The sequence below is a fragment of the Camelina sativa genome, chromosome 11 (assembly GCF_030686135.1).
Source record: "Camelina sativa cultivar CO46 ecotype springtype chromosome 11, ASM3068613v1".
In the NCBI taxonomy this organism is placed as follows: Eukaryota; Viridiplantae; Streptophyta; class Magnoliopsida; order Brassicales; family Brassicaceae; genus Camelina; species Camelina sativa.
In genome coordinates, this window is record NC_141890.1 from 47,324,232 (window position 1) to 47,349,634 (window position 25,403).

Genomic DNA, 25,403 nt, shown 5'->3' on the forward strand with positions numbered 1-25,403 from the left:
AAGCCCAATGGCCCAAAAAGATTTGACTTTTAACAGTTTTGTGGATGGTTGCGATCCCACCGCTTCAATTCGTTGATCACTGGGGAAAGGTCTCACCGCCGGGAACTGCTGATGGGAAAGAAACACTCACTTTCTCTCTCGACGGGAGGTTTTCGCCGTCGTAGAACACCGGAGATTGATTATCATTCTCATTCGCCGACTCGCCGAAACCAACTGAGATAGATGAAAGACCTAGATTTCTTTCAGACTGTGCTCTGTGGGTTACCTGAACAGGTTTGTCTTTGCCATTGCGTTATGATTTCTTCGTGCTGATTGTCTGATACTATTGAATGTGACACTCCTCTATAGAATAATTAGAGGCTAATGTAAGTAATAACCTAAGTTAAACTTAATTAAGAAAGTCACAAATTACTGAATTAGTTTCCATGAAAGGTACATTCTTGTTGGACTCGTCATATATAATGTGTCAATTTTATTGCTTAACGTGCTTCTTGGTGTGGCTCCTTAGTTTCCATGAATTTGGGGCATTGTTGTCCTCTTAAGTCTTAACCCTCATCTTCTTTTCCCTTGGTGAAGCTGCATTAGAAAACACAATACTCATTTTCACCATTGAAGATTTCTTGGAAGTAACAAAAGGCAAGTTGATGTTGGATTAGTATCCTCTTACTCTTCTTCTCCGTGTTGCATGGGGGAGTTGCACACTACAAAAAACAAAACACATTGACTTGACGAAGTCTTTCTTTTTAGCTTATATATATTCTCTGTTTATCTTACACAGAGTATAGCCAGTGGTCTTCTTGTTTTATCCTTGGGAAGTGAGAGAGAGAGAGTATGGAGAGATCTCTAGAGCTTTTTTTGTTCGTGCTAATTGCAAATTTGGCCATCAGTCATCTTGCTCGAGTTCAGAGCCAACAAGGTATTATTGTTTTTCTTCACCTTCTCGTTAAAGCTTTAATACTTAGCTTGTTTTTTAAACGATCACTTTTATCATTTATGTAACAGGGTTTATCAGTTTGGACTGCGGATTATCCGCGAGTGAACTGTCTCCTTATAAAGATACATCACTTGGATTAGAGTTCGAGTCGGACTCAAAGTTCATCCAGAGTGGAAAAACTGGTAATATCCAAGCAGGTCCGAGGAACTTGCTGAAGCCATACGAGACGCTGAGATATTTTCCAGAAGGAACACGGAACTGCTACAATCTAAAGGTTGAGAAGGGAAGAAAGCTTCTGATCAGGGCTAGGTTTATATATGGAAACTATGATGGTCTTGACAATGGCCCCAAGTTTGATCTGTATCTTGGACCGAATCTATGGGCCACTATAGATTTGCAAAAGCAAGTGAATGGTTCACGTCCTGAGATCTTGCACATTCCAACATCAAACAATTTGCAGATTTGTCTTGTTAAGACTGGGGAAAGTATCCCAATGATCTCAGCCTTGGAAATACGGCCCATGGGAACTGATTCTTATATCACCAAGTCTGGTTCTCTGAAATTGTGCATGCGAAGATATCTTAGCGAGTCACAACAGACTCACATAAGGTACCCTAACTTCAACTGAGCCTGAGCATTTTCTCTTCTTTATGCTCTGTTTTAGATACCTCCGTTATGCTATGTTTCTTGTTGCTCTGTTTCTCATCTGTTAAAGAAAGGACTAGTCAATCCTCAACACTTGCAAATAGAAATGAAACATGTATCCAAGTTTTTTTAGACAACTAATCAATTAACAATAACATGGGTTCAAGCGCCAACAAAAATGATCTTATCAAAAATGATTTTAACATGGGTTCCCATCCTCAGGTACCCGGACGATGTCTATGATCGCCAATGGAGTGCGTACTTTCAGAAAGATTGGACCCATGTAAACACCACTAGCAATGTGGGAAATATTAACGACTATGATCCACCAAAAGACGCACTTGCAACTGCTGCCATGCCTACTAATGCCAGTGAGCCACTGACGATTGAATGGACTAATTTAGATAATCCTAACGACCAATATTACGTGTATAGACACTTTGCTGAGATCCAGGAGTTGCGGACTAATGAAACCAGAGAATTCAACATGGTATGGAATGGTGAAGTTATGTCGACTGAACCTGTAATTCCTAAGAAGTTACTAGCGAGAGCAAGTCTCCAAGGATTTGTGATGAAGGAAAATGTAAGTTTCAGCTGATACGAACCGGCAGATCAACTCTTCCGCCTCTACTTAACGCTCTTGAGGTCTACACAGTTATTCAGTTTCCACAGTCCGAGACAGATGAAAGCGACGGTATGTTTTCAGTGTCTTTCAACACAACTTAATCACGCACATATAAATTACTCAAGACAATTTATTGTTTTTTTTTTTTTTTTTAATGTTAGTGGTTGCTATAAACAATATCAGAGACGCCTATAAATTGAATAAAATAAACTGGCAAGGTGATCCATGTGTCCCTCAACACCTTATGTGGGCTGGTTTAAACTGCAGCAACACAGATAACTCCACACCACCAAGAATCACTTCTTTGTAAGTCCTGATTTCACTACTAGTGCACACACATTCTTTACAATGTGCTAGTAATCGTATGGTCATTAAGATTTTTATTAATGTGGTTTTTAACATATCACCAGAGACTTGTCTTCTACTGGTTTAACTGGAACCATAGCAGCTGCCATTCAAAATCTTACAAAACTAGAAAAACTGTAAGTATTTTACCATTGTTAAGAGGCGACAAAATTGTTATCATATGTCTTGAAATAAATTGGAGAAACTTTCGTTTCTTTATTAATTCTATCTTGCTAACCATTAGGGATTTGTCTAATAATAAACTGAGTGGAGGAGTGCCGGAGTTTCTAGGCAATATAGAATCGTTGACGGTCATGTAAGTTTCTCTCAACATGTATATATTATATTTGCTTCTCAGATTCCAACTCAGATCATGGTCGTTTTTTAACAGAAACTTAAGCGGAAACAATCTTAATGGTTCAATTCCTGAAGCTCTTCAAAAGGAAGGACTAGAGCTATCGTAAGAAACGAACGTTCTACCTATACTTTTGAAATTCTCTTAGTTATTATTTAAGAACCTTTTGTGCATTTAATGTCTTGAACAACTCTCATCTTGTTCTAGTGTTGAAGGAAACCCAGGGCTTCATTGTGTCTCTGACTCATGTACAAAACCACCTAAGAAGAAATTTCCTTTGGCAATTGTTGTTGCATCAGTTGTTGTTGCAGCCATTGTCATTGCTGTACTGGTTATTTTTCTTGTAATCAGAAAGAAAAAGTCAACGGTTGTAGAAGGTACTTGCAAAAGAGACATCAAATAAGAAACCTTATCAAATCTTGTGAATGTCGTTACTTAATTTGTTGCATTTAAAGAAGAGATACAGATATAAAATTTTGAATACGATACCATCCATCGTTATTCTGATGTACAGGTCTACACCTACTACCGGGAACATCAGCGGTGAATGTTACATTTGCTAATAAGAGCAGCAGAAGGTTCACATATTCAGAAGTCGTCAAAATGACTAACAACTTCCAAAGAGTTTTAGGTAAAGGAGGGTTTGGCATGGTGTATCACGGTTCTGTAAATGGTTCTGAACAAGTGGCCGTTAAAGTACTCTCTCAATCTTCAACTCAGGGCTATAAGGAGTTCAACGCAGAGGTATTGATAGTTCTCTAATCTTGCCAACTAAACTATCATGTGTTTATGCATTTCAAGATTTTCTTGACATGAATGTTACTTTAGGTTGATCTTCTTATGAGAGTGCACCATACAAATTTGGTGAGCCTGGTTGGGTATTGCTATGACGGAGATCACTTGGCCCTCATCTATGAGTTTCTGCCCAATGGAGACTTAAAACAACATTTGTCAGGTGATATGTCTTGTAGTGATTCCACGTGTAGCAATAGCTCATGAAACACATAAAACTTGAATGGATCTAACATCTAACAATCTAACATCTAACAATCTAACATACAGGAAAAGGATGTGGATCCATTATCAACTGGAGTACTCGACTACGAGTAGCTTTGGAAGCAGCACTAGGTTCGTACTAAGTTAAAATCTGTAGGACAAGATGTCAAAATTTAATGAGGTTTATGGCAAATAAGTTGATATAGATGACTCAATTGCATAGGGTTGGAGTACTTACATATTGGCTGCAAACCTCCGATGGTTCATAGAGATGTCAAAACTGCCAACATATTGCTGGACGAGAATTTCAAGGCCAAACTCGCTGATTTTGGACTCTCAAGATCTTTCCAAGGTGGAGGCGAAGCTCAGGATGCAACAGCTATTGCTGGTACTCTTGGATACCTTGATCCCGAGTAAGTGTTATTAGTTTTCATATACACACATACACAAACACTTGTTCTGAAACTTTATTCCTTCTTCAATGTTTAATAAGTATATACCATGTTGTTGTCTTGCAGATATAACCATTCAGGTAGATTGGGTGAGAAGAGTGATGTCTACAGTTTCGGGATCGTGTTATTGGAGATGATCACAAACCAACCTGTGATTAATCAAACCTCTGAATATTCTCACATAACACAATGGGTTGGCTTTCAGATCACCAAAGGAGATATTCTTGATATCATGGATCCAAACCTTGGCAATGATTATGACGTTAATTCTGCTTGGAGAGCTCTTGAGCTCGCAATGTCATGCTCGAATCCTTCTTCCTCAAAACGACCATCCATGTCTCAGGTTATTAACGAGCTAAAGGAGTGTATTTTGTGTGAAAACTCAGGGATAAGTACGAACCGAGGCTTGGAATCTCAAGAAAGGAACGCTAGCTTGGACACCACGGTGGTTCCCATGGCAAGATAGTTTTGAGTGTTGTCCTACTTGTGGTATCAATAAGTAATCATTACTTTACTAGATACACTAGATAAGTGTGCGGGCATTGAGATTGTTGAAGAGAATAAATCCTAAATCCTAAACAACTAGATGAGGACTCGCCCGATGTATGGGTTTAAAGTTTATAAATTAAATTAAATTTAAAAAAAAATATTAAAATGTGTTGTATGTTATTTATAAATTTTATTTTGTTATAGTAATATTCATTTACAAATCTTTTATGTATATTACTATTAAAAGTGTCTTTTTTTACAGCTAAATATACTCTATGTTACAAATATATTCTTTATCACCACCAAGAAAATGTCTATATGAATACATTAAGTCAACTATTTTACTTTTACTTCTGCATAGTTTTTTAATTACTAAAATTGTTGGCTCAAAAAACATTTTGAATAAAAAATATATTATATAATATACTAATCAATGATGTATCATCACAATAATGTATGACCACCATGGAGAAAACCTGGGCTCTGTCCTCATCCTTTATGGAGAGAACCTTCCGTCCAATCTCCTCCACAATAGAGAGAACCTTGGCTCCGCCTTCTCCCTTGGGGAGATAACCTTGCGTCCAACCTCCTCCACATTCCTCCCTTGGGGAGATAACCTTGTGTCCAACCTTCTCCACCATAGAGAGAATCTCGGCTCTGCCCTCCTCCTATGTGGAGAGAACATGTTCACGGCTTTTTGCTATCTCAAATGGATTGTTCTGACAACCAATAAAAGTAAAAACCTTTTTCTAATGTCACAAAATCTTTTGATAGTAACTAATATTAAATTTCCCAATGTATTTGTGATAGTAACTATGCCAAAGTGAAAGTAAAATAATTGGCTTAATGTGTTTATATATACATAATATACAAATCAATGATGTATCATCACAATAATGTATGACCGCCATGGAAAAAACCTCGGCTCTGCCTTCATCCCTTATGGAGAGAACCTTGCGTCCAACCTCCTCCACCATGTAGAGAACATATGCTCCCTTGAGGAGATAACCTTGCGTCCAACCTCCTCCACCTTACTCCCTTGGGTAGATAACCTTATGTCCAACTTTCTCCACCATAGAGAGAACCTCGGCTCTGTCCTCCTCCTGTGTGGAGAGAAAATGTTCACGTCTTTTTGCTATCTCAAAAAGGCTTTTCCGACAACCAATGAAAGTAAAAATCTTTTTCTAACGTCATAAAATCTTTTGATAGTAACTAATGTTAAATTTCCCAATGTATTCGTGGAAGTGTATTTGTCACACCATGATGTAGCCTCTTTCGCTGCAATGCTCAACCGCCACCTTGCTTAGTGAATCCATGTCCACTCTCACTCCATGGGTCCACCTTCCTAAGTAGGCCCTACATGTATTCTCGGCTCGTGGACCCATCCATATTTGATGGCCGGTTTGTTACGTCCGGGAGGCTTGAAAAACTTGTTTACCGACCTTACAAATCAACAAATGATATTTTCCTCTGTTTTGTCCTCACTCGCACAGTTCTGACAATCACTTCCAAGAAGGTCACCCATCATTAAGTTCTCTCAGGACCCTTGACTGAAAAATTAGTGCATTTTGGTGACGTATGTGGTCAAATCAATTCTTTTAAACCTTTCCGTAAACCAGGGCGTCAGAGTCTTTGAGCTCCTCTGGATCTATCAAGAACGATTTATGTTTTTCCAATCTATCTATCTATGATTGTTGTACGCTTGTGTTTGATTAGCTTATTTTATCCATTTATTAGGTTGATGAGCTTATGCTCATTATCTTCCTTTGGGATTGAATGAATAATGGTAACAATTATGTTTGCAAAAAAAAGAAGGGCTTATGACCAACCAATCAAGGTTGAGAAATTAGAAGAAAATTAATTTGGCATAATTAAAGACACAATTGAGAATTATAAGCATGGTAATATATGAATCCCAAATAATTCAAAGATTAAAATATAAATTAAAGAAAACAATCTAAAAATACTACAATAAATTTTAAAATACAGTATTAGGAAAAAAAGACACATATATTAATCTTTTTTTTTGGGTCAACATATTAGTCTTACCTATTCCAAACTGAAAAAGTAGAAAGCAAGAGAAAATTTTGATTTAATAAAATAAGAAAAATTTACCTTCCCATTAAAAAAATTTCCCAATTAAACAAAGTTGAAAGGAGTGTTTTTGAATAAATTATTTAAATATGAGACAATCTATATTTATATCAAAGTGAGTATTTACAAAATTTAGAATTAATAATTAACTATATATTTCCTTAATCCCTTTTTCTATATTTTTTGTCGAATTAATAACTTAAAATTAAAAATAAGTAAATAATATTATAATTTTGAATTTTATGAAATATATATATATATAAAATCTCCTTATAATTAATTCTAAAAACTTTGTACTTTTTATATTAATTCTGTAATTTTGATAATTATCTTTTCACATTATTAATATTTTTTAAAATAAAATATTTTATTTTTCTTTTAATCAAAATTTTCCTATTAAATATTAACTTTTACACATGTCAAAATCTGAGATTGATAACTTGACACATGTCAAAATCTTGTTAATGGCTAACTTTCAAAACCCAACTTTATATAATAAGATTTTTTAAAAATATAAAAAGAAATTTTATTTCTTGAAGTAAATATATAAATAATTTTTTAGTTATAGAAAAAATCATATTTGTATTTACCTTCATACATTTATTTATATTTTTTTTATATATTATAACAATTATTACAATAATATAAAGCTAAATTATATCCCACCAAAATCATATTTGTATTTACCGTCATACACTTATTTATATTTTTATATTTTTAATATATTATAACAATTATTACAATAATCTAAAGCTAAATTATACCCCTACCAAAACTTTTGCCAAATACTCATCATTAAAAATATTATTACTGTCAAATTTCAAAAATGTTTCACAACTTATTACAAAATATTTTACATGCAAATAATTCATCAAAACAACATATAATTTAGTAATCACATACAATTTTACTGTATGTTTCACCATTAAAAATATGCTCTTAAACCCTAAATTATTTTATTGTTAAAGTATGCTCTTTATCACTACCTATAAAATGTATTTTAAACAAATTAAACAAATTTTATGTTTCTTGGTATAAATATTGTTCTTATAATTACTAAAATTGTATTGTGACATAATTTCTTTAACCATTAACTTTTTTTACTCCAAAGATATTTTGAATGAACAACTGGTGAAAATTATCTACTCTATTACAATGATTTTATGACCAACCCAATTAAAGTTGAGAAATTGAAAGAAAGTTAATATCACATAATAAAAAAACAAATTTGAATATTATAATCATGATGGTATATATAAAACCTTAGATAATTCAAATATACAAAATTAAAACTTTATAAACAATCCAAAACATGATATATGTCATAATCACGTTAAGGATCGATTCCTTATTTACTCCTCAGAAGTATCACATTGTACCAAAACTACTTAGAACTATGACCTCATCTCAAATAATCTCGAATCATAAGTTCTCAACTTATTTCTAACCGAATCAAAAGTTCTCATATATTTCTCTATATACCTGGATTTAAACGGTTTACGAACCAAATTCGATAGAAAACCACCTAAATCAGGTTTGATACCAATTTTAAAACGGTTTATCGTTCCAACTTTGCAAATTACAAAATCGCTACCAAATACACCAACCACCGACTAATCTTTGAAACTTATAACGCTACTAACCGTAAAATTACTTTTGGAACCTCCATCAGTGTCTCCATCCTCGATTAATTTAGCGGGCTTTATATACTTTGATTCCATTTCATTGCATATGATAGCTTCCATTGAAGAGCCCGCAGGAATAAAAGACCCAAAATATATCGGCAAAATTATATCAGAAAAAAAAAAATCAAAGATTAAAGCTTTTGATATAAACATGTAAATTTTATGTAGATTTAATGTTGTTTTCTTAATTAGTTGTTCCTATTATGTTTCAAAAATTATGATTCTTTTGACATAACTTATGTTATTTTTTAAGATTGGTTATTCACTATTTATTGATTATTAATACATGCTTAATAAACTGTTTTTTTTGTATATACATGTCAAAATCTAATTGAAAAAACACATATAATATAAGAAGCGTAAGATATCTGTTAGATTCGCTTGCAAGATATATTAAAAGTTAAAAATTAAAAGTTGTTACCATTTTCTTAGCTGCATAGTTGTAAGCTGGAGTCCCTATATTTTGTTAAATAATATTAGTCAATTATGAAAAAATATGTATGTGAAGCTGAATATGAGTTTATACTTACACATTGAATTAGTTTGTCGACCCATGCCTGAAGTTAGGCCTGGGCACTAATACCCATTACCCGTATTCGACCCGTTACTCGGCTCGTACCCGTCCCGAAAAAAGAGTACCCGCAGCTTTAGGGTTGAGTAAAGGGTATTATAATTATATTACCCGTGAGTAAGGGACGAGTATAGGGTATTAGTTTAGTTTTCAATACCCGTCCCGTTACTCGTCCCTTTACCCGTTTTGTTACTCGACCCGTAAATACCCTTTAATATTTTATATTATTATTATTTATTATTAATTTATAAATATATTATAGAGTTAAAGTTAAAGCCTAAGTTCAACTTAGTCTAACTGAAATGATATATACGACGCCCAATTGAATTAATATTTTATTTTTATTTTTTAAGTTTGTAATTTTCTAATTTTTGAACTTATATGTTGCATACATTTATGAATTTTTCCTTTTCGGATTTTGGAATATGAAATTATTATTACGATTATTGACAATTTTTTTATCGGATATTCATTTATCCTGGTAAGGGTAAAGGGTCGGGTATTTAAAGGGTCAACTATTTTTTTCCGGGTACCCATTTTTCCGGGTACCCGTTATTTAAGTGTCGAGTACGAGTAATTTTTTTCTATTACCCGTTAGGGTCGGGTCGGGTAAAGAGTATGAGAAAATTCAAGGGTACTCGTCCCGTGCCCAGTCCTACCTGAAGTGTAGCTAGTTTCAGTCGCATATGAGGTTCATCGGTAAGCGCCTTCTCCATCATAACAATCTGATCATTATTCATAATGGTTCTCTATTCCTTTTCTTGGCTGACTTTTCGTTATTTTCACAGTTTTGGTTTCCATATGTAGTGCTCATGTTTGAAAATTCTAATTGAGTTTGATACATTGGAATGACGTATTCCTCTCTATATATATAACAAAGATCTGAGAGAATACATATTTTTATATTTAAATTCTTTTTCTTTTAAGATTAGGCCAAAGAATTCAATATAACGTATGATTATTTTGTATAAGTTTAATTATTGTAAAATTTTTAGGATAAATTCTTTTTTTTTTAAGATTAGGCCAAGGAAATCAATATAACGTAGACGATTCATTTTTCTTTAAAATTACAAAATTGTATAATTTAATATAATTTTTAATTATTATTTTAATAATCTACAACATAATAAGATTTTGACACATGTCGCGATCTTATGAATTAGCAACTTTTGAAATCATACATTATATAATAAGATATAGAGGGGTGTATTTACAATTATTTTATTTTTAGGATTAACAAAATTTGTTTTTAATATAATAAGATTACAATTATCTTATTCTTCGTTTTACCAAAAATTGACACATGTCACGATCTAATGAGTTACTAACTTTGATCGTTAAAATTGACACATGTCACGATCAATGTTTTGACGACCGGACCGGACCGGCCGGTTCGACTGGTTGACCCGCGACCCAGACAGTTCTCCGGTTTGGGTCTACTGCTAACAACCGGAGATCATAAAACCGGTAAAACCCACAAAAAACCGCTATAAACCGGCGACCCGGTGACCCGGACCGGACCGGACCGGCTGAGTTACGGTTCAAGAATATCTATTCGATTTAGATTTTGTAGACTAAATATAGGGTTTCAGACTTTCAGTTCACTAACCTCTGGTCGCTCTTCGCTTCATCTTCTCTGACCGTCCTCATCTCCTCCTCTCACAGCAAACGGTTGGTTTTCATTCTCTCTTTTATTTTGATTTTTTTTGTTTGTGATCTCCATCATTACTAGATTTTCGACATTAGCATAATACTTTTTCACGATCGTGGCTCTGTTTTTTAATATGCATAATCAAATATAGTATTAAACTATCATAGTTAATCATCAATTCATCATCGATTACGTCATATAATTGTATTATAAATAACTGATCCTTATGTGTTGTGCATCCTTTAAGAATCTGTTATTGTATTATGTCTGAAATCTGTTTTTTTCTTCTTCTTTCGTGTATTTTACAAGTAATGGAAACAGAGGAAGACTATGAAGAAATAGCAGCCGCAAACCGTTCACTCCGAGGAAAAAGTGATATAGCTTGGTCCTATGTGATTAAATCAACTGATTCAAGAGGGAAAACGGTTTTGGAATGCTCATTTTGTGACAAAAAAAAATTAGGAGGTGGAATTAATAGGATGAAACAACATATTGCTGGCGTGAAAGGGAATACAGATGCGTGTTCGCAGATTCCAGGAGATGTGCGATTTAAGATATTGAACGCATTAAAAGAAATTGAGAACAAGAAGAAGAAGCAGACTGTTTTGGATGATATGAACGACGGTCCTGAAATTCAAGATGGTGATGGAGATGATATCGAAGGTGATGTTCGTCCAAGTCAAAAGAGGAAGAAAAAAAAGTATTGATCTACATGAATACTTTAAAAGAGGTGTGCATGATCCGACCCAACCTACTATAAAAGCGTGTATGCAAAGTAAAGAGAGAATACATGATGTGGACCTGTCTGTTGCATTGTGGTTTTATGATGCTTGTATCCAATGAATGCTGTGAATTCTCCACTTTTCCAGCCTATGATGAATAAGGTAGCAAGTATGGGTCATGGATATGTGGGGCCTTCATACCATGCTCTACGTGTTGGATTGTTGCGTGATGCTAAGGTGCAAGTTTTTTTGATCATTGATAAGTTTAGGAATACTTGGGCTACTACTGGATGTACTCTTATGGCAGATGGATGGAAGGACACAAGACAAAGACCGCTGGTTAATTTCTTAGTTTATTGTCCTAAAGGAATTACATTTCTCAAGTCAGTTGATGCTTCTGATATCTATGCAAGTGCTGAGAATTTATGCAACTTGTTTGCTGAACTTGTGGGTATGGTCGGTTCAGAAAATGTAGTTCATTTTGTAACTGATAGTGCACCCAACTACAAAGCTGCTGGAAAGCTTCTCGCTGAAAAGTTTCCCACCATTGCTTGGTCTCCATGTGCAGCTCATTGTATCAATCTGATTTTGGAAGATGTGACAAAACTACCTTCTGTTCACAATTTAGCTCACCGTATGTCTAAGGTAACCATTTTTGTTTACAACCATAAGTCAACTTTAAATTGGGTCAGAAAAAGACCTGGTTGGAGAGAGATCATTCGATCTGGAGAAACACGTTTTGCTACAACTTTCATTGCTCTACAAAGTCTCTATCAACATAAAGAAGATCTACAAGCTTTGGTTACAAGTACAGATGCTGAACTCAAGCAGCTTTTCAAGACGTCTAAAGCAAAGGAAGCTAAATTGATTATTTTGGATGAGCGAATGTGGAATGAATGCTTGATAATCTTCAAGATTATGACTCCTATCATTCGATTGTTACGCATTTGTGATGCTGATGAGAAGCCTTCTTTGCCATATGTGTATGAAGGGATGTATCGAGCAAGACTAGGAATTAAAACGATGTTCAGAAAAAGAAAACCTCTTTACCAGCCTTATACAAACATCATTGATAGAAGATGGGATCGTATGTTACGCCATGATCTTCATGCTGCAGCGTACTATTTGAACCCGGCTTTCATGTATGACCAAACTTCAGTTTCTGAGAAGCCTGAAGTTATGAGTGGGTTGATGAGCTTAATTGGGAAGCAAACAGAGAATAGCAAAACGAAGCTCGTTCAAGAGCTTAGGTTTTATAGAGAACGTGAAGGCAGCTTTTCTCCTGATATGGCTCTTACTTGCAGCAAAACATCTCAGCCAGGTAAGTTATTAAACGTGGAATTGACTTGCATATAATATATATATATATATATATATATATATAAAGTAGTCTGATATAATATATTTGATATTTTAGATGAATGGTGGAGATATTTTGGTTATGATGCTCCTAATTTGCAAAAGTTAGCAATAAGAATTCTTAGTCAAACTGCTTCTTCATCTGGATGTGAGCGCAATTGGAGTGTGTTTGAGCGGATTCATACCAAAAGAGGAATAGATTAGAGCATCAACGACTTAATGATCTCGTCTTTGTTCACTACAATTTACGTTTGCAACAAAGGTGAGTATTATACTATCATGAAATAAAAATTGTCTTTTTAGCTTAGTTTGTAACAAGTTATACATGTTTTACATGTACAGGTCAAAAAGAAAAAGATCATATGATCCTGTTGACTACGAATCTATTGATAAAACAGAGTTTTGGATCGTTGAAGAAGAAGAAGCAGGTGAACTTGAATATGATGAATTAGAGAATGCTCTTGCTGAGGAATATCCCAAAGATCATGAAGAAACAAACCCTGAAAAGTCTAATGGTATCTTTATTATTGTCCATTTCATTTTTTGAATTTTCTTTTAGTTGTCTATAATATATTGATTCAACTATGTGATTTTTAGATGTTTCAGATTTTGATGAAGACTTCGCTTTGCCACCTGAAGAACACGAAGGGAATGGTGATAGAGACAACCAAGATTGGTTGTTGTGAATTCGTGATGTTCTTTAATATATTTCATTGATGATATTTTACTTAGTGTTTTTTATTTATTCAAAAGGTTTATTCACTTTATTTTTATTTTTAGATTTCATAATTTGTTAACTATGGTATGATTATTTTTATTTAAGTATTTTATAAAACTATATAATTTCTACAAATAATTAAATATAGTAAACAAATCATAACCAATTGACCCGCGGTCGAACCCGGTGACCCAGAAGGCAGTCCGGTTTGCCTTCCGGTCCGGTCGTGAAAACATTGGTCACGATCTAATGAGTTACTAACTTTGATATTTAAACGTTAAAATATGTGTCACGATCCGGTGATTTTTTAACTTTGATCTCTGATCGTTAAAACTAACACGTGTCACGATCTGGTTTGATATTTAATTGTTAAAATTGACACGTATCACGATCTGGTGAATTTTTAACTTTGATCTCTGATCGTTAAACTGATATGTGTCACTACTAACTTTGAGAACTAAGATTTATATAATAAGATATTAAGCGAAATTTGTAAACTAGTTTAAGAGTACTGATTAAAGTTTGTAACTGTGTATGGTCTTATAGATAAACTTTCAAGTCGACAAATTTCATTCTGCTTTCATGTCTGAGGTTTATCAACGACCTAAAAAGGTGTCGTGTGTGTTAAAAACTCGGGTATACGTAACAATCGAGCCTCGAGTTTGTAACAATTTACAGTTTTGTGAAATCCATTATCTAAAATATATAATGATTAGGGGATAAAACAGAAAGGGATTTTAGCTAGAAATGCCATTTTTCACAAAAAATTTCTCAAAAATGCCATTTTTGTTTTTTCTTCTAAAAATGCCATTTTCGCATATGAGGGGGAGGTGCGATAAGACTAAAATAGCCTTGGCTTTTTGTTTGCGGAATTTGCATGCGGGAGAATTGAAAGAGGAAGAAAATTTTGAAGGTTTGGTCGACATTAATGACCGATGGGACTGGCATTAATAGCAGCGGCTTGGTTCTGTAGTTGTTTATGGGGTAAATTAAATTAATTAATTGTTGTTAATGAAGAGAAAAGTAGTTAGAGATAAGAGTAAACAGATCTAGAGAAAGAGATTGGCGACGACAAAGAAGAGTAAATTGTGGTCGGAGAATCGGAGGTATGTCTTCACATTTAATATGGTTTCAGACAATGAAACATGTACTTTCACATTTATTTTGGTCTGTCGGTAGAGAATGTTGTTGGTGGGAGAGAATGTTGTTGTTAGTATTGAATGTGGTAAATGTTGATGCAGATGGACGGGAGAGTGTGTCTGCTTGTGGGTGAGTGGACATGTTCAGACATGGGAGTGTGGAAGTTTGTTGTCTGCCGTGGGCAAATGGCCAGATTTTTGTCTATCGGCAGAGAGACAACGTTCGCAGGAGTGAAGGAAAAGATAATAGAGCTGTTGGGGGTAAAACCTGAGGAGAGCAATATTGAGCTAAGCTTCTGGCACCCAGGAGAAACAGTTGTCTTCACACAAGGTAAGATGCCCCCTGTTTCTGTTGGAAGTGAAGTTGAGTTTGAGCAGTATAAAGCGAAGAATGAAGAGGGTGGGGGGCTGTATCTGTACGTTACGATCAACAAAGAAAAGGGTGTATCAGCAGAAGAAGGACAAAGCATGTTGTCTATCGAGAAAGAGAACAATGGGGGTTCTGTTGCTGTAGACGGACATCTCGAACTGTCGATAATGTGTGGACAAAAGAATGGACAGAATATGGTGTCTTTCGGAACGGACGACATTATGTCCATCGGTGACAGACAAAACTGTGAGGCGAACGAGTTGTCAATTGAACCAGATAAGAACGATATGGCGGGGCTTGGAGTTATGAGTCTAGCGGACGAAAGTGCCAATTTGGATGAAGTTTTCGACGAAGTTTTCTTAGAGTATCTGAAGAATGTTGAAGAAGTCCACCGACTGGAAATGGTCCACAAGGAAAGAGAACACGGGTGCCAAAATGATGGAAGCTTAGGGGAGAAGAATGGGAAGAGGAAAGGATTGGGAGAGCATGGGAACCTTGGTAAAAAGATGAAGCTGAGTTCGATTACAGCAGGTGATAAGGGAGAAGTGTCTGCTGGAAATGGTTCACCGGAAACTGAAATGGAAGAGGATGATGATGTTGGGGCAACATCAGAAGGTATATGTGAGGATGAACCAGATTATAATTTTGACGAATGGAGTGAAAGGATTAACAGAGAGTACCCGGCTGATTGGGATCCTTTTAAGGATGGGGTAGAGAGGCCAATGGAACCAATAGGTTTTGGACTTGGCATAGATCTAGACGATCAGTTACGGGGTGAGGACGTTGTTGTTGATGATGTCCACGGGCTAGCGGTAGTGCCATACAATCCATCCATATTTGAGGATGCACCACCAGTGTGAGACAACGTGACTGACGGAATGGATGAAGGGTTGGTGGTGATTGAGCAAGGAAACAAGCAGGTGACATGTATGCGTAGCAACAGAGCAGTTATAAGAGAAGACGATCCTCATCTTATGTATGATGCTCCTCCCGTGCATGACAATGTGCGAGGAGGCCCGAACGAAGAAAGGAACATGGATCTGAAAATGGCAACCGATGCATTATATGTTGAACGTATATTTGCAAACAAAAAAGAGATGCATAAAATGCTGTCACTTTATGCGATGACCCGGCTGTTCAGTTTTCGGATCAGCAAGTCATTTCCAGGAAGAGTTATTGCAACTTGTGTGGACAAGAACTGCGGAGAATATATGCAACAACCCTTGCAAATTCTCAAAACTTGGAGATCAAGACATTGACATTGAAGCATACTTGTGATGTGGGTGCTAGGGCGAAGTATGGAGAGAAAGCAACTGCCAGAATTTTAGCAGATCTACTAAAGGCAAAATTCGCAAATGGCAAGAAGGGACCACGAGCGTGCGAGCTGCCTGATATTTGTTTGTCTGAATTACACATGACAATATCTTACACGAAGGCATGGAACGCTAAAGAGCTGGCAATGGCATATGCGCGAGGGAATGAGGAGGAGAGTTATCGGTTCCTGTCAACATATTTACACCTATTGAAGTCAACAAACCCAGGGACCATGACTGCCATGCACACAACGGTGGACAAAAAAAGAAAAGCTTTGTTCAAGTACCTATTTTTTGCATTGGGAGCTTGCATTGCGGGATATCAATATTTGAGGAAGGTCATTGTAATTGATGGCACAACAATGAAAGGGAAGTATAAAGGGTGCTTGGTTGCAGCTAGTGGACAAGATGGGAATATGCAAATTTTTCCCTTGGCATTTGGCGTTGTTGATGGGGAAAATGAAGGAGGATGGGTGTGGTTCTTTGAGAATCTTAAAAGTTTGTTCTAGATGAAGAAGCCCTAGTTTTTGTGTCTGACAGACATGCGTCAATATATGCAGCGTTACGTAGGGTGTATCCAAAGGCCCAACATGGTGCATGTTCTGTCCATCTATTTAGAAACGTGAAGCACAATTTTCATTGTGAAGGGTTGGCTACTGTGGTATCTAAAGCTGCGAGGGCATACACAATAGGAGATTTCCGGTATTGGTGGAGAGAAATAGAAAACCGAAGACCAGCTTGCATAACTTATCTCACAGAGATTGGACTGCCACACTGGACACTATCCTACTTCCTTGGAGATCGTTACAACATAATGAGTAGCAACATCTCAGAGTCGTTGAATGCGGCGATGCAAACTGCTGTAGATTACCCAATTGTGTCGATGGTCGAGTTTATCCGGGCAATGTTGATGAGGTGGTTTTACTGCCGGAGGACAATGGCAAATAAAATGAAAACAAGATGCACACCGGAAGTAGAAGAAATCCTCATAGATCACCTGAAAGATGCTGTGGACTACCGTGTTCTATCAGCGAGTCAGTGGATTTATCAAGTAAACGATGGACGAGGTATTGTTTTTACAGTGGACTTGGAGAAAAAAACATGCACTTGTCGTGTGTTTGATGTTTTAAAGGTGCCATGTTGTCACGCTTTGGCTGCCCGAGGAGTGCTTCAAATCGATATCTATACGCTGGTTGTTGAATGCTACTTTGTTGGTCCGTGGAGGAAAAAATATGCAGAAATCATAATGCCCGTGCCAAAAGAAAGGGACAGCGACATCCCAGCGGCTGTACATGAAGAGGCTGCTGATCCACCAAAAACAAAACGCGGGGGTGGGAGGCCAAAGAAGAAAAGAATACCTTCGCAGGGGGAAAAACATAAAGTAAGTGTGTTGTCGTTGGTAGATTGATGTCTTTATATGTTTGTATGTATTAGTGAACTAATAGTCGCATTTTTTTCTAATCAGGGGAAGAAGCGAAAGACACCTGCCAAGTGTGGGAGATGCTTTGGGGTGGGACATAACAGGAAAACATGTTCTCAGCTAATATGAAAAAAAGTTGAAAAGGTTCATGTTTCTTTTGTAGTTGGGTGACCATAAGGTTTGGAAGACATTACTGTCTACATATGGTAGACAATAAACATGACTAGTCTTTTTGTGGTTTTTTGGACTTACTGTCTACAGATGGTAGACATAAAACATAACTAGTTTTTTGGATATGTAACATATGAGGAACCCTATTACCTCCAGTTGTCTTTTGTAACAACCGTAAAAACAGTGGTTTTAAGTTGTTTCAGTTTAATATGTCTGCCAATGGTTTGCTTTTGAACAAAAAATGTGTAAAATGTAGTCTCTATGCTATTGGTAGACAAAACTTGTAATATGCCCATCAAGTATACATGGGTGCAAATTGTCCATCAGTAAAGTTTGGTAGAAAACCGAAAATGAGTACATCATCAAAGATAGGTTTTGGAAATGAAAATGAAGAACGGTTTTAGACAAAAAAAACTGAAGGTATACATACAACCATATTGATAGTCACAACAAAAGGTAGGTGGACAAAAGTTTGAAAGTGCATATAGGTTCCTAATCAAAAGGAGATAGACAACTACAGAGCAAAAGTAGATAGAAAACATGAAAAGTCTACTACAAAAAAAAAGGAGATAGACAACATGATAAGGCTAATACAATGTGACATGCCGAATGCGAGGAGGAAAGCAATTAGGGCGAGAACATAAGACAAAATCACCCTATGTAGTTGTTGATGGACATGCCGAATGCGACGAGGAAAGCAATTAGGGCGAGAACAGTTGACAAAATAAGAGCAAGCTCAAACTTTGGGTTTCTGGGGGGTGGGGGTTGGAATCCCTGAACAAATGCCCGGAAATCAGTGTAGACGGCGCTTAGCTCTGCGACCATCTCATGAAGGCTATTGATTTGTTCACCGTTGGCGTTAACACGCTTCAGCACAGTACGGGGGTCGCATCGTTCCCCTTGTTTGGTATAGGTGAGGTACCGCATCATCTGGTCATCATTTTCTGAAAACCTGGCATTGATGTCGTGTATCTCCTCCATAATGGCTTTATCCCACATCTTGCTGAAGTGAACTCCTCCATTCTATGAGAAATAAAGGATAGTGTTGGTTAGGGTAGCAAAGTAGCCTAAGGGCATGATACAAAAAGAGCTGATATGAAGTCTAAGGGACTTACTTCACTTCTCTTACACTCGTAAAACATACGGCCCATGCCTGGCTCTTCAGTTCTGGTGCCAATTTTGAGATGACTACCACAAATGCACTTCCGAGGGAGGCCGTATGTTGGGTCTCCATAACGTCGAGAGAAAATTGAAGATGCGGACGAGGCAGAAGCAGAGGTCGAAGGAGGCGTGCCATAGACAGGCTCATTGTGAGAGGATGCAGATGAAGAAGATGGTTGAGAGTAGCTATACTGCCCCATTATATGAATAATAACATGGAAGGCGGATGTGGTGGAATATATGGGTAAGAGATCCTCTTAGGCTTTAGGTGAATAATGACGTAGAAGTTGGATGTGGTGGCCCATTGTAGTCTTTATCGTTTGACTTTGAAGGTGTTTACAGTGTTTGCTCTGCCATCAAGGAACAGAGACATGATTGATTGGCTTCCACTGTAGCTGTTGTTTAAGGGCTGTAGTCTTTTAAAACAATTGTGTAGATAAAGCAAGGACAGCCAATTGTGTAATAAGATTTTTATAGAGAATGGTCCACTCTTCAAACCTTTGTTTAAAGAACAAAACGAAAAGTAGTAGCGACCAAAAAACAAAGTACATATCCTTCTGAAGAAGGACCAAAAGGAACAAATTCCAGGGAGGACATAACAAGTTCAATGCTTAAGTGAGAGATATCAACAACGTAGGACATACGGAGTCCACCAAGTCCTCTGTTAGTCCATATGGCGTTACTTTATGCGAATGGAGCTCGATAAACTTAACCGCCAGAGGACCACAGTCCCCGGTCCTGTCATTCTGGTAAACCTTCGCAACTCTTTCACAGCTAAACACGTTAGGAAGAGGGTAGTCAACAGATGCAGGATCAACGAAGGCCTTAATGACTAGTGGGAGCAGGTCCATGATAGGTTTCATCAGACGGGGAACCTTCTTGGGGGCGTTGTGCACAATTAATGGATCAAGGATCAATACATGAGCCTTCTTCAAGCGAGTAACAAGTGCAACCCAGTGACGTTTTCCCCAATTCATAGGCAGGTAAACAGTATCGACGTCGGTGTACCATCCAAGGTTGGTTCCACGGTTGTGGACATTACCTCTGACGTAGTTCTTAATAATGTTGTTCCAGGCAAAACTTGTTTTCTTCTTCGATTCCTGATAACGCTGCAACTCGGTGGTTAGCATGTGAGAGAACCACGTGTCAATAATAACTATCCTGTTTTGCCGCAACTTATCCCCATAACGCCTCCACAGAAGGCTGAGCATCGCTTCCATGTGCTGCAAAACAAAGGTGGACAACGGTTCAACAAATGGGTTCGATAAAACACTAGACTTGTGTTGTTCTGTAAGATAGTAGAATGCACTTACCAGCGTATCCACCCAGTGTTGTGGCGTGTAAATCTCGATGAAGAAAGTCTTCTTGACAGGGATGCCATCAATAATGTAATCCCTGAGGACGATGTCAATTAGACAAATCTCGTTAATATATTGTTGGTAAGATATAACGAGAGAAAGAAAAGATAGAGAAACGTTGGAAACAAACTTTTTACGGTACGCTTTTAGTTGTGCCATAAACCTTCTCTCCAGTGAACGGCTTACAGCTTTCAGAGGCATGAAACTATCATCTTCGGAGCTCTCAGAAGCTGGTTTCTTAGATTGAGAAGTCGAACACTGACCATATCGCCTTGGGGCTGTCCTCGTTCTTTTCGTTGGAAGTGGATTCTGACATTTATTGGCTGTGGGGTAACGCCGCTTCCTATTAGGTTTGTCGGGAACCTGCAAAATGTTCTTTGTTGTTATTAAGCAAGCAATGTGTATGGCGTAGACATGGGAGGGGGGGGACATCTTAATGGACAAGTTATGAATCATACATCCATCTGTGGTCCACCTTCAATTTTACCTCCAGACAGAACTGGTGCCTCTCCTACAACAACCGATTTATCTTTCACATGCTCCTCAACTAATACACTTGTACCCGCATCACCAGAATTGTCATGATCCCTCATGGTTTCCAATTGGGATCCTGATGGACGATTAGCCTGAAAATAATATAAAGGACATAAGTCCATTAGGGTGGACATAATCTAAAAGGATGGACAGAAAATAACATCTGAATGGATTAGAGATTTGTCATACCTCTAATACCTCTGACTGCCCTACGTCGTCACCATCATTTTCATTCTTAGCTGGTGATACAATATTGGCCTCATCCCCTGATTTGTCAGCAGCACTCGTGCTCTCCATTTGGGATTTTGAAGGACTACCAGCCTGAAAAAATGCAATGGACAAAACTTACGAGGATGGACAAGGGCTGAAAGGGTGGACAACCAATGTTAACGAGGATGGACAACCTATTTTTACGATGGACATGAATCTATAATGATGGACAGAAAATAACATCAGAATGGATTAGAGATTTGTCTTACCTCTACTACCCCTGCCTCCCCTACGTCGTCACCATCATTTTCATTCTCAGCTGGTGATACAATATTGGCCTCATCCCCTGATTTGTCAGCAACACTCGTGCTCTCCATTTGGGATTCTGAAGGACTACCAGCCTGAAAAAATGCAATGGACAAAAAGTTACGAGGATGGAAAAGGGCTAAAGGGGTGGACAACAAATGTTAACGAGGATGGACAACCAATTTTTACCGGGGTCACTTTGATTACTTCATCTCCTGATTGGTCACCCTCACTCATGCTCTTCTTTTGGGATTCTGATGGACTACCACCCTGAAATAGCATATAGAGAAGATGAAGTGAGAATGGACTACGAAAATAACTATTCTACCGTGGTCCATCTAAAGGACTACCAGCCTGAAAGACCAGGTAGACAGTATCAAATATGGGTAGACAACGAAATAACTATTCTTAGGTGGTCCATTTGATTACTGCATTGTCTGGGCATATGTGTTGAGGCTTTGTTGCAGTGTCGGTTGGGTACATATTACCATCCTGTCTGCTTCTTCTTCACTTGATGTGCTCAATCCCTGTCCAACAAAGATAAAAGAGGAAGTAATAAAAACTTTGACTACCAATGTTTATTGTCCATCAGGTTGACTTCTGTCTTACCACGTCGCCTCCTTCCGGACCAGCATTTCTGCATCGAAAATCTTCCTTGTCCTGCTGAGTTGAGCAAATTGAGAGAGTTAGTTAGTAAATATAGATCTCTAGTAATTAACATGCAGAACGGAAGTCGCAACATTATCTCTGAGGTTTAGGGCTGATCCGTCATTGAATGACTTCCGGGGGTGGTACCTCAGTCGAAGAAGAACGGAAGTCGCAACATTATCTCTGAGGTTTAGGGCTGATCCGTCATTGAATGACTTGTTAATGTCGGCAACAATTTTGGAGATATCAGTCCCGTAATTACCCCATGTAGATTGGTTGAAGTTTACCGCAGAATCTGGTTCAGAAGTCGGTGGTGATCTTGGGCAAACGCCTTTTGCTTTCAAAGAACAGATAATTCAGTCATAAATCTCGTCCTGCAATAGTGACCTCTCAACAGCCCACTTATTCTCCATTTCTGCTTTATGCGCTTTGTTTCTCCTGTCAACCTCTCGCAGAAGTTCCTGAGCAGTGTCTTTCCCTTTGCATCCGTTCTTCACCAACATTATCTTCTTCTGGGTCCAAAGCAGGGTCTTTCCCTTTGCATTTGTTCTGATTTCGACGAGTTGGGACAGGAGACTTTTTTGGGGGTTTGGATGGCAGAGTGACCCTTTGCGAAGAAGAAGATGAAGTAATAAGGGGAAGTTGTGCCATCCCACCAGTCCATACATCAGGCTTAAAAACGTGTCCGTCTTGAAGCTTCTGGCAGATATAATCAACACGCTCATCTTCAACCTCATCAACCCAGGAGAACGAAAGCGGGTCTATTGCAGCGTCGCCGTGCATTATAGACTCCACATGAAGCTGTGAAATAAGCATGTATTATGAAATTCATTTAAAAAAATAGTGATGGACCATACTCGATAGTGTAGGACATTTAAACATACATTTGGGTCCGCCTATGTCCGTAGAATGTTAGAATTGTGGAAGGACTTCAATTGTGTGAGATGTTTTACAGATCGGTGTGTAAAACTGAGTTCAGTGTCAGCTTCCGGGAGATAAGTCTCCAGCATGGGAATGGCACGTAGGAACAGCAACTGGAAAGCGAGGGTAAAGCCATGTGTGGCTGTATGCGACCCCATCAGCTTTTTACATAAACCGTCAGCAGTACAGTTAGAAAAACCAACATGGACGGTCTCTATAGTCCGTTCAAAAGATTTCCTCCCCCAAGGGTAGTTGTCAAATGCGTTCAAGTCCTTCAACATCTCTGCTACTTGCTTGCTTGCTCGAACCTTGGACGAGTCGCATACAACGATACCCTCAACAATGACAATAAGGGCAAGGCGTAATCGACGTTGTCCATCCATTCTATCTGCTTCAGGCAACAACTTGTCTCGCTTTAACATGAGGACAATGTCCCGAATAGAGTACGACTCTTTTGGACCAACCAGAGTGTACCAGAAATGTTGGTCCCCTTCGGCTGGCGTTTGCAAAATTTTAGTCTGCAACTGTGAAGGATAAGGATTACAATTGAGACCTGTTAGCAGACTAAACTCTCGGAGGCTGAAACGGATTGGGTGGCCACCAAACACAAACCACATCTCGTGAAGTTTGCGGGTTACGACGGAACGACAGAGCAGCTGGTGGACAAGTTTGCCAGAGAGGGAGCTTTTGCGGACCGGTAGTTGAAAGAGATGACCAAAAGAGGATGCTCTTAGCCAGTCAAACTCGGTCGTACCATCTAAAACTTGAACTATATCCAGCAGGTACTCTGGCTTCGAGTATGAGTTGATCCGACCTCTAACAGGATACCAGTTAGTAGCGAATAATCTACAAGGGAGTAAGGAAGCGTCATCCTGAATGTCGTCCTCAGAGTCTTGCTCTGAATCATTGTCCTTCGACCTACTATGGGAAGAATTTAGTTTTCTGTCCACACAGAATAGAAGAAAGTCCACTAGTATATAGAGATATACCTTGACATTTCTATGTTTTCTTTTGATCGTTTAACATCAACATCGTCTGTCCTCGCCCGACCTGCAATGGGCAGAAGGTTGTATGGAATCAACGACAATGAACATAAATACGGTTTGATAGACAATGGTGGGTGGACATATACATTGAATTCAGACTGTGGTCCATCAATGGAGAACCGATACAAGAAGGGGCTGCTTTGTTGGGGGAATTGCAATAAAAAGATGGCTGAACATTAGCAGCCTCTGCAACCTCGCACGACCTGCAATGAACCCAAATAAGCTTTGATAGAGTACTGATTGGGTGGACAACAAACATTGATGGCGGATCCACCATTGTAGCATTAAATGGGGGGTGATAGACCAATGTTTGGGTAGACATGATTAAAGAAAAATGATGGACATAACGACCTTCGTTGTTGGTTTGTGTCCTCCGCGGACAGATTCTTAGATGAGTCTTCATCAGGCCTGCAATGGGGAGGAATCGGATTACCAGCGCAAGCATCTTCATCACACCTGTCGGGACAAGAATTGGTGGACACAAAAGTTATATCCAATATATAGTTATGTTTGGGTAGACATGATTAAAGATAAATGTTGGGCATAACGACCTTCCTTGTTGGTTTGTGTCCTCCGAGTGCAGATTCCTAGATGAGTCTTCATCAGCGCAAGCATCTGGCAGACACCTGTCGGGACAAAAATTGGTGGACACAAAAGTTATAACCAATATAGATGGACAACGACTGTCTTCATCCGTTACAAAAGTCTTTAAAAGTTGGAAGGAGACACAATATAGATGGACAACGACTAATAGCCTAACTTGGTGGACAGAAAGCACTTTTTAAAATATAGTCTATCTAACGCTTAAGAAGTTAAACAGTCTCAATGGACAAAAAAACATCCTTACGCAATAAAGTCTACCTTAAACTTCACACTAGTTTCATGTCTATCAAAGCGATTGGTTGGTCAACAGAGTTACCTGCGTCCGGCGGTGTCGGTAAGATCTCCCTCACTAATTCCGGGATCGGGTATCTGAGAGGGACCCCTGAAAGGAATGAAAGTAAGGGCAAAGCTCACAACAACACAAAATAACTAGAATTTATGGCAATTTCATCCAAAATCATACCCTTTGTCGGGGTTCTTAACTTCGGCAAGCGTTTCTGGGGCTTCCGTTGTCGCGGTCGCCGGATCCAAAGGTGTAGGATTGGCCCGTAGAAAGGTCTGA

The 25,403-nt window shown here is 38.0% G+C and overlaps 3 protein-coding genes and 2 pseudogenes across 5 annotated transcripts; all 5 read left to right on the forward strand.

Moving 5' to 3' along the window:
- The first annotated feature begins 50 nt into the window (after positions 1-50).
- Positions 51-14,224, forward strand: LOC104726552 (receptor-like protein kinase At5g59670). 3 transcript variants are annotated; one of them, XM_087474520.1, is made up of 15 exons: positions 51-273; positions 577-636; positions 779-916; positions 1,003-1,543; positions 1,802-2,273; positions 2,366-2,510; positions 2,615-2,686; positions 2,794-2,865; positions 2,941-3,009; positions 3,112-3,281; positions 3,419-3,648; positions 3,733-3,859; positions 3,967-4,032; positions 4,124-4,313; positions 4,419-4,934. In XM_087474520.1, exons 6-15 carry the CDS (start codon positions 2,449-2,451, stop codon positions 4,816-4,818), a joined length of 1,458 nt encoding a protein of 485 aa, XP_087330646.1. In that variant the 5' UTR covers positions 51-273; positions 577-636; positions 779-916; positions 1,003-1,543; positions 1,802-2,273; positions 2,366-2,448; the 3' UTR covers positions 4,819-4,934. The 3 variants fall into 3 exon arrangements, 2 of the variants coding, with proteins under 2 accessions (XP_087330646.1, XP_087330645.1); XR_015572083.1 differs by lacking the exons at positions 51-273; positions 577-636; positions 779-916; positions 1,003-1,543; positions 1,802-2,273 and adding an exon at positions 14,118-14,224 and having other exon boundaries at positions 2,349-2,510; positions 4,419-4,883; XM_087474519.1 differs by lacking the exons at positions 51-273; positions 577-636; positions 779-916; positions 1,003-1,543; positions 1,802-2,273 and having other exon boundaries at positions 2,349-2,510.
- Positions 832-2,177, forward strand: LOC147935538 (putative LRR receptor-like serine/threonine-protein kinase At5g59680 pseudogene; annotated as a pseudogene).
- Positions 11,154-16,010, forward strand: LOC104728998 (uncharacterized; annotated as a pseudogene).
- Positions 16,011-16,028: 18 nt separating this feature from the next.
- LOC147935539 (uncharacterized) lies at positions 16,029-16,972 on the forward strand. The gene is made up of 2 exons (XM_087473045.1): positions 16,029-16,199; positions 16,292-16,972. The coding sequence occupies exons 1-2, from the start codon at positions 16,029-16,031 to the stop codon at positions 16,970-16,972; spliced, it is 852 nt and encodes a 283-aa protein (XP_087329171.1).
- On the forward strand, positions 16,179-18,012 carry LOC104728999 (uncharacterized). The gene is made up of 2 exons (XM_087473046.1): positions 16,179-17,844; positions 17,929-18,012. The coding sequence occupies exons 1-2, from the start codon at positions 17,278-17,280 to the stop codon at positions 18,010-18,012; spliced, it is 651 nt and encodes a 216-aa protein (XP_087329172.1). The 5' UTR covers positions 16,179-17,277.
- Positions 18,013-25,403: the final 7,391 nt, after the last annotated feature.

What these genes read in the sequence shown, in the direction of transcription:
- LOC104726552 (XM_087474519.1), top strand. Translation starts at nt 2,359, where the DNA reads ATGTTAGTGGTTGCTATAAACAATATCAGAGACGCCTATAAATTGAAT. An exon ending in CTTACAAAACTAGAAAAACT is followed by an intron (nt 2,687 to 2,793) that starts GTAAGTATTTTA and finishes GCTAACCATTAG; the next exon opens with GGATTTGTCTAATAATAAAC. An exon ending in CTTGGATACCTTGATCCCGA is followed by an intron (nt 4,314 to 4,418) that starts GTAAGTGTTATT and finishes GTTGTCTTGCAG; the next exon opens with ATATAACCATTCAGGTAGAT.
- LOC104728999 (XM_087473046.1), top strand. Translation starts at nt 17,278, where the DNA reads ATGAGTAGCAACATCTCAGAGTCGTTGAATGCGGCGATGCAAACTGCT. An exon ending in CGCAGGGGGAAAAACATAAA is followed by an intron (nt 17,845 to 17,928) that starts GTAAGTGTGTTG and finishes TTTTCTAATCAG; the next exon opens with GGGAAGAAGCGAAAGACACC.
- LOC147935539 (XM_087473045.1), top strand. Translation starts at nt 16,029, where the DNA reads ATGGATGAAGGGTTGGTGGTGATTGAGCAAGGAAACAAGCAGGTGACA. An exon ending in GGAACATGGATCTGAAAATG is followed by an intron (nt 16,200 to 16,291) that starts GCAACCGATGCA and finishes CCGGCTGTTCAG; the next exon opens with TTTTCGGATCAGCAAGTCAT.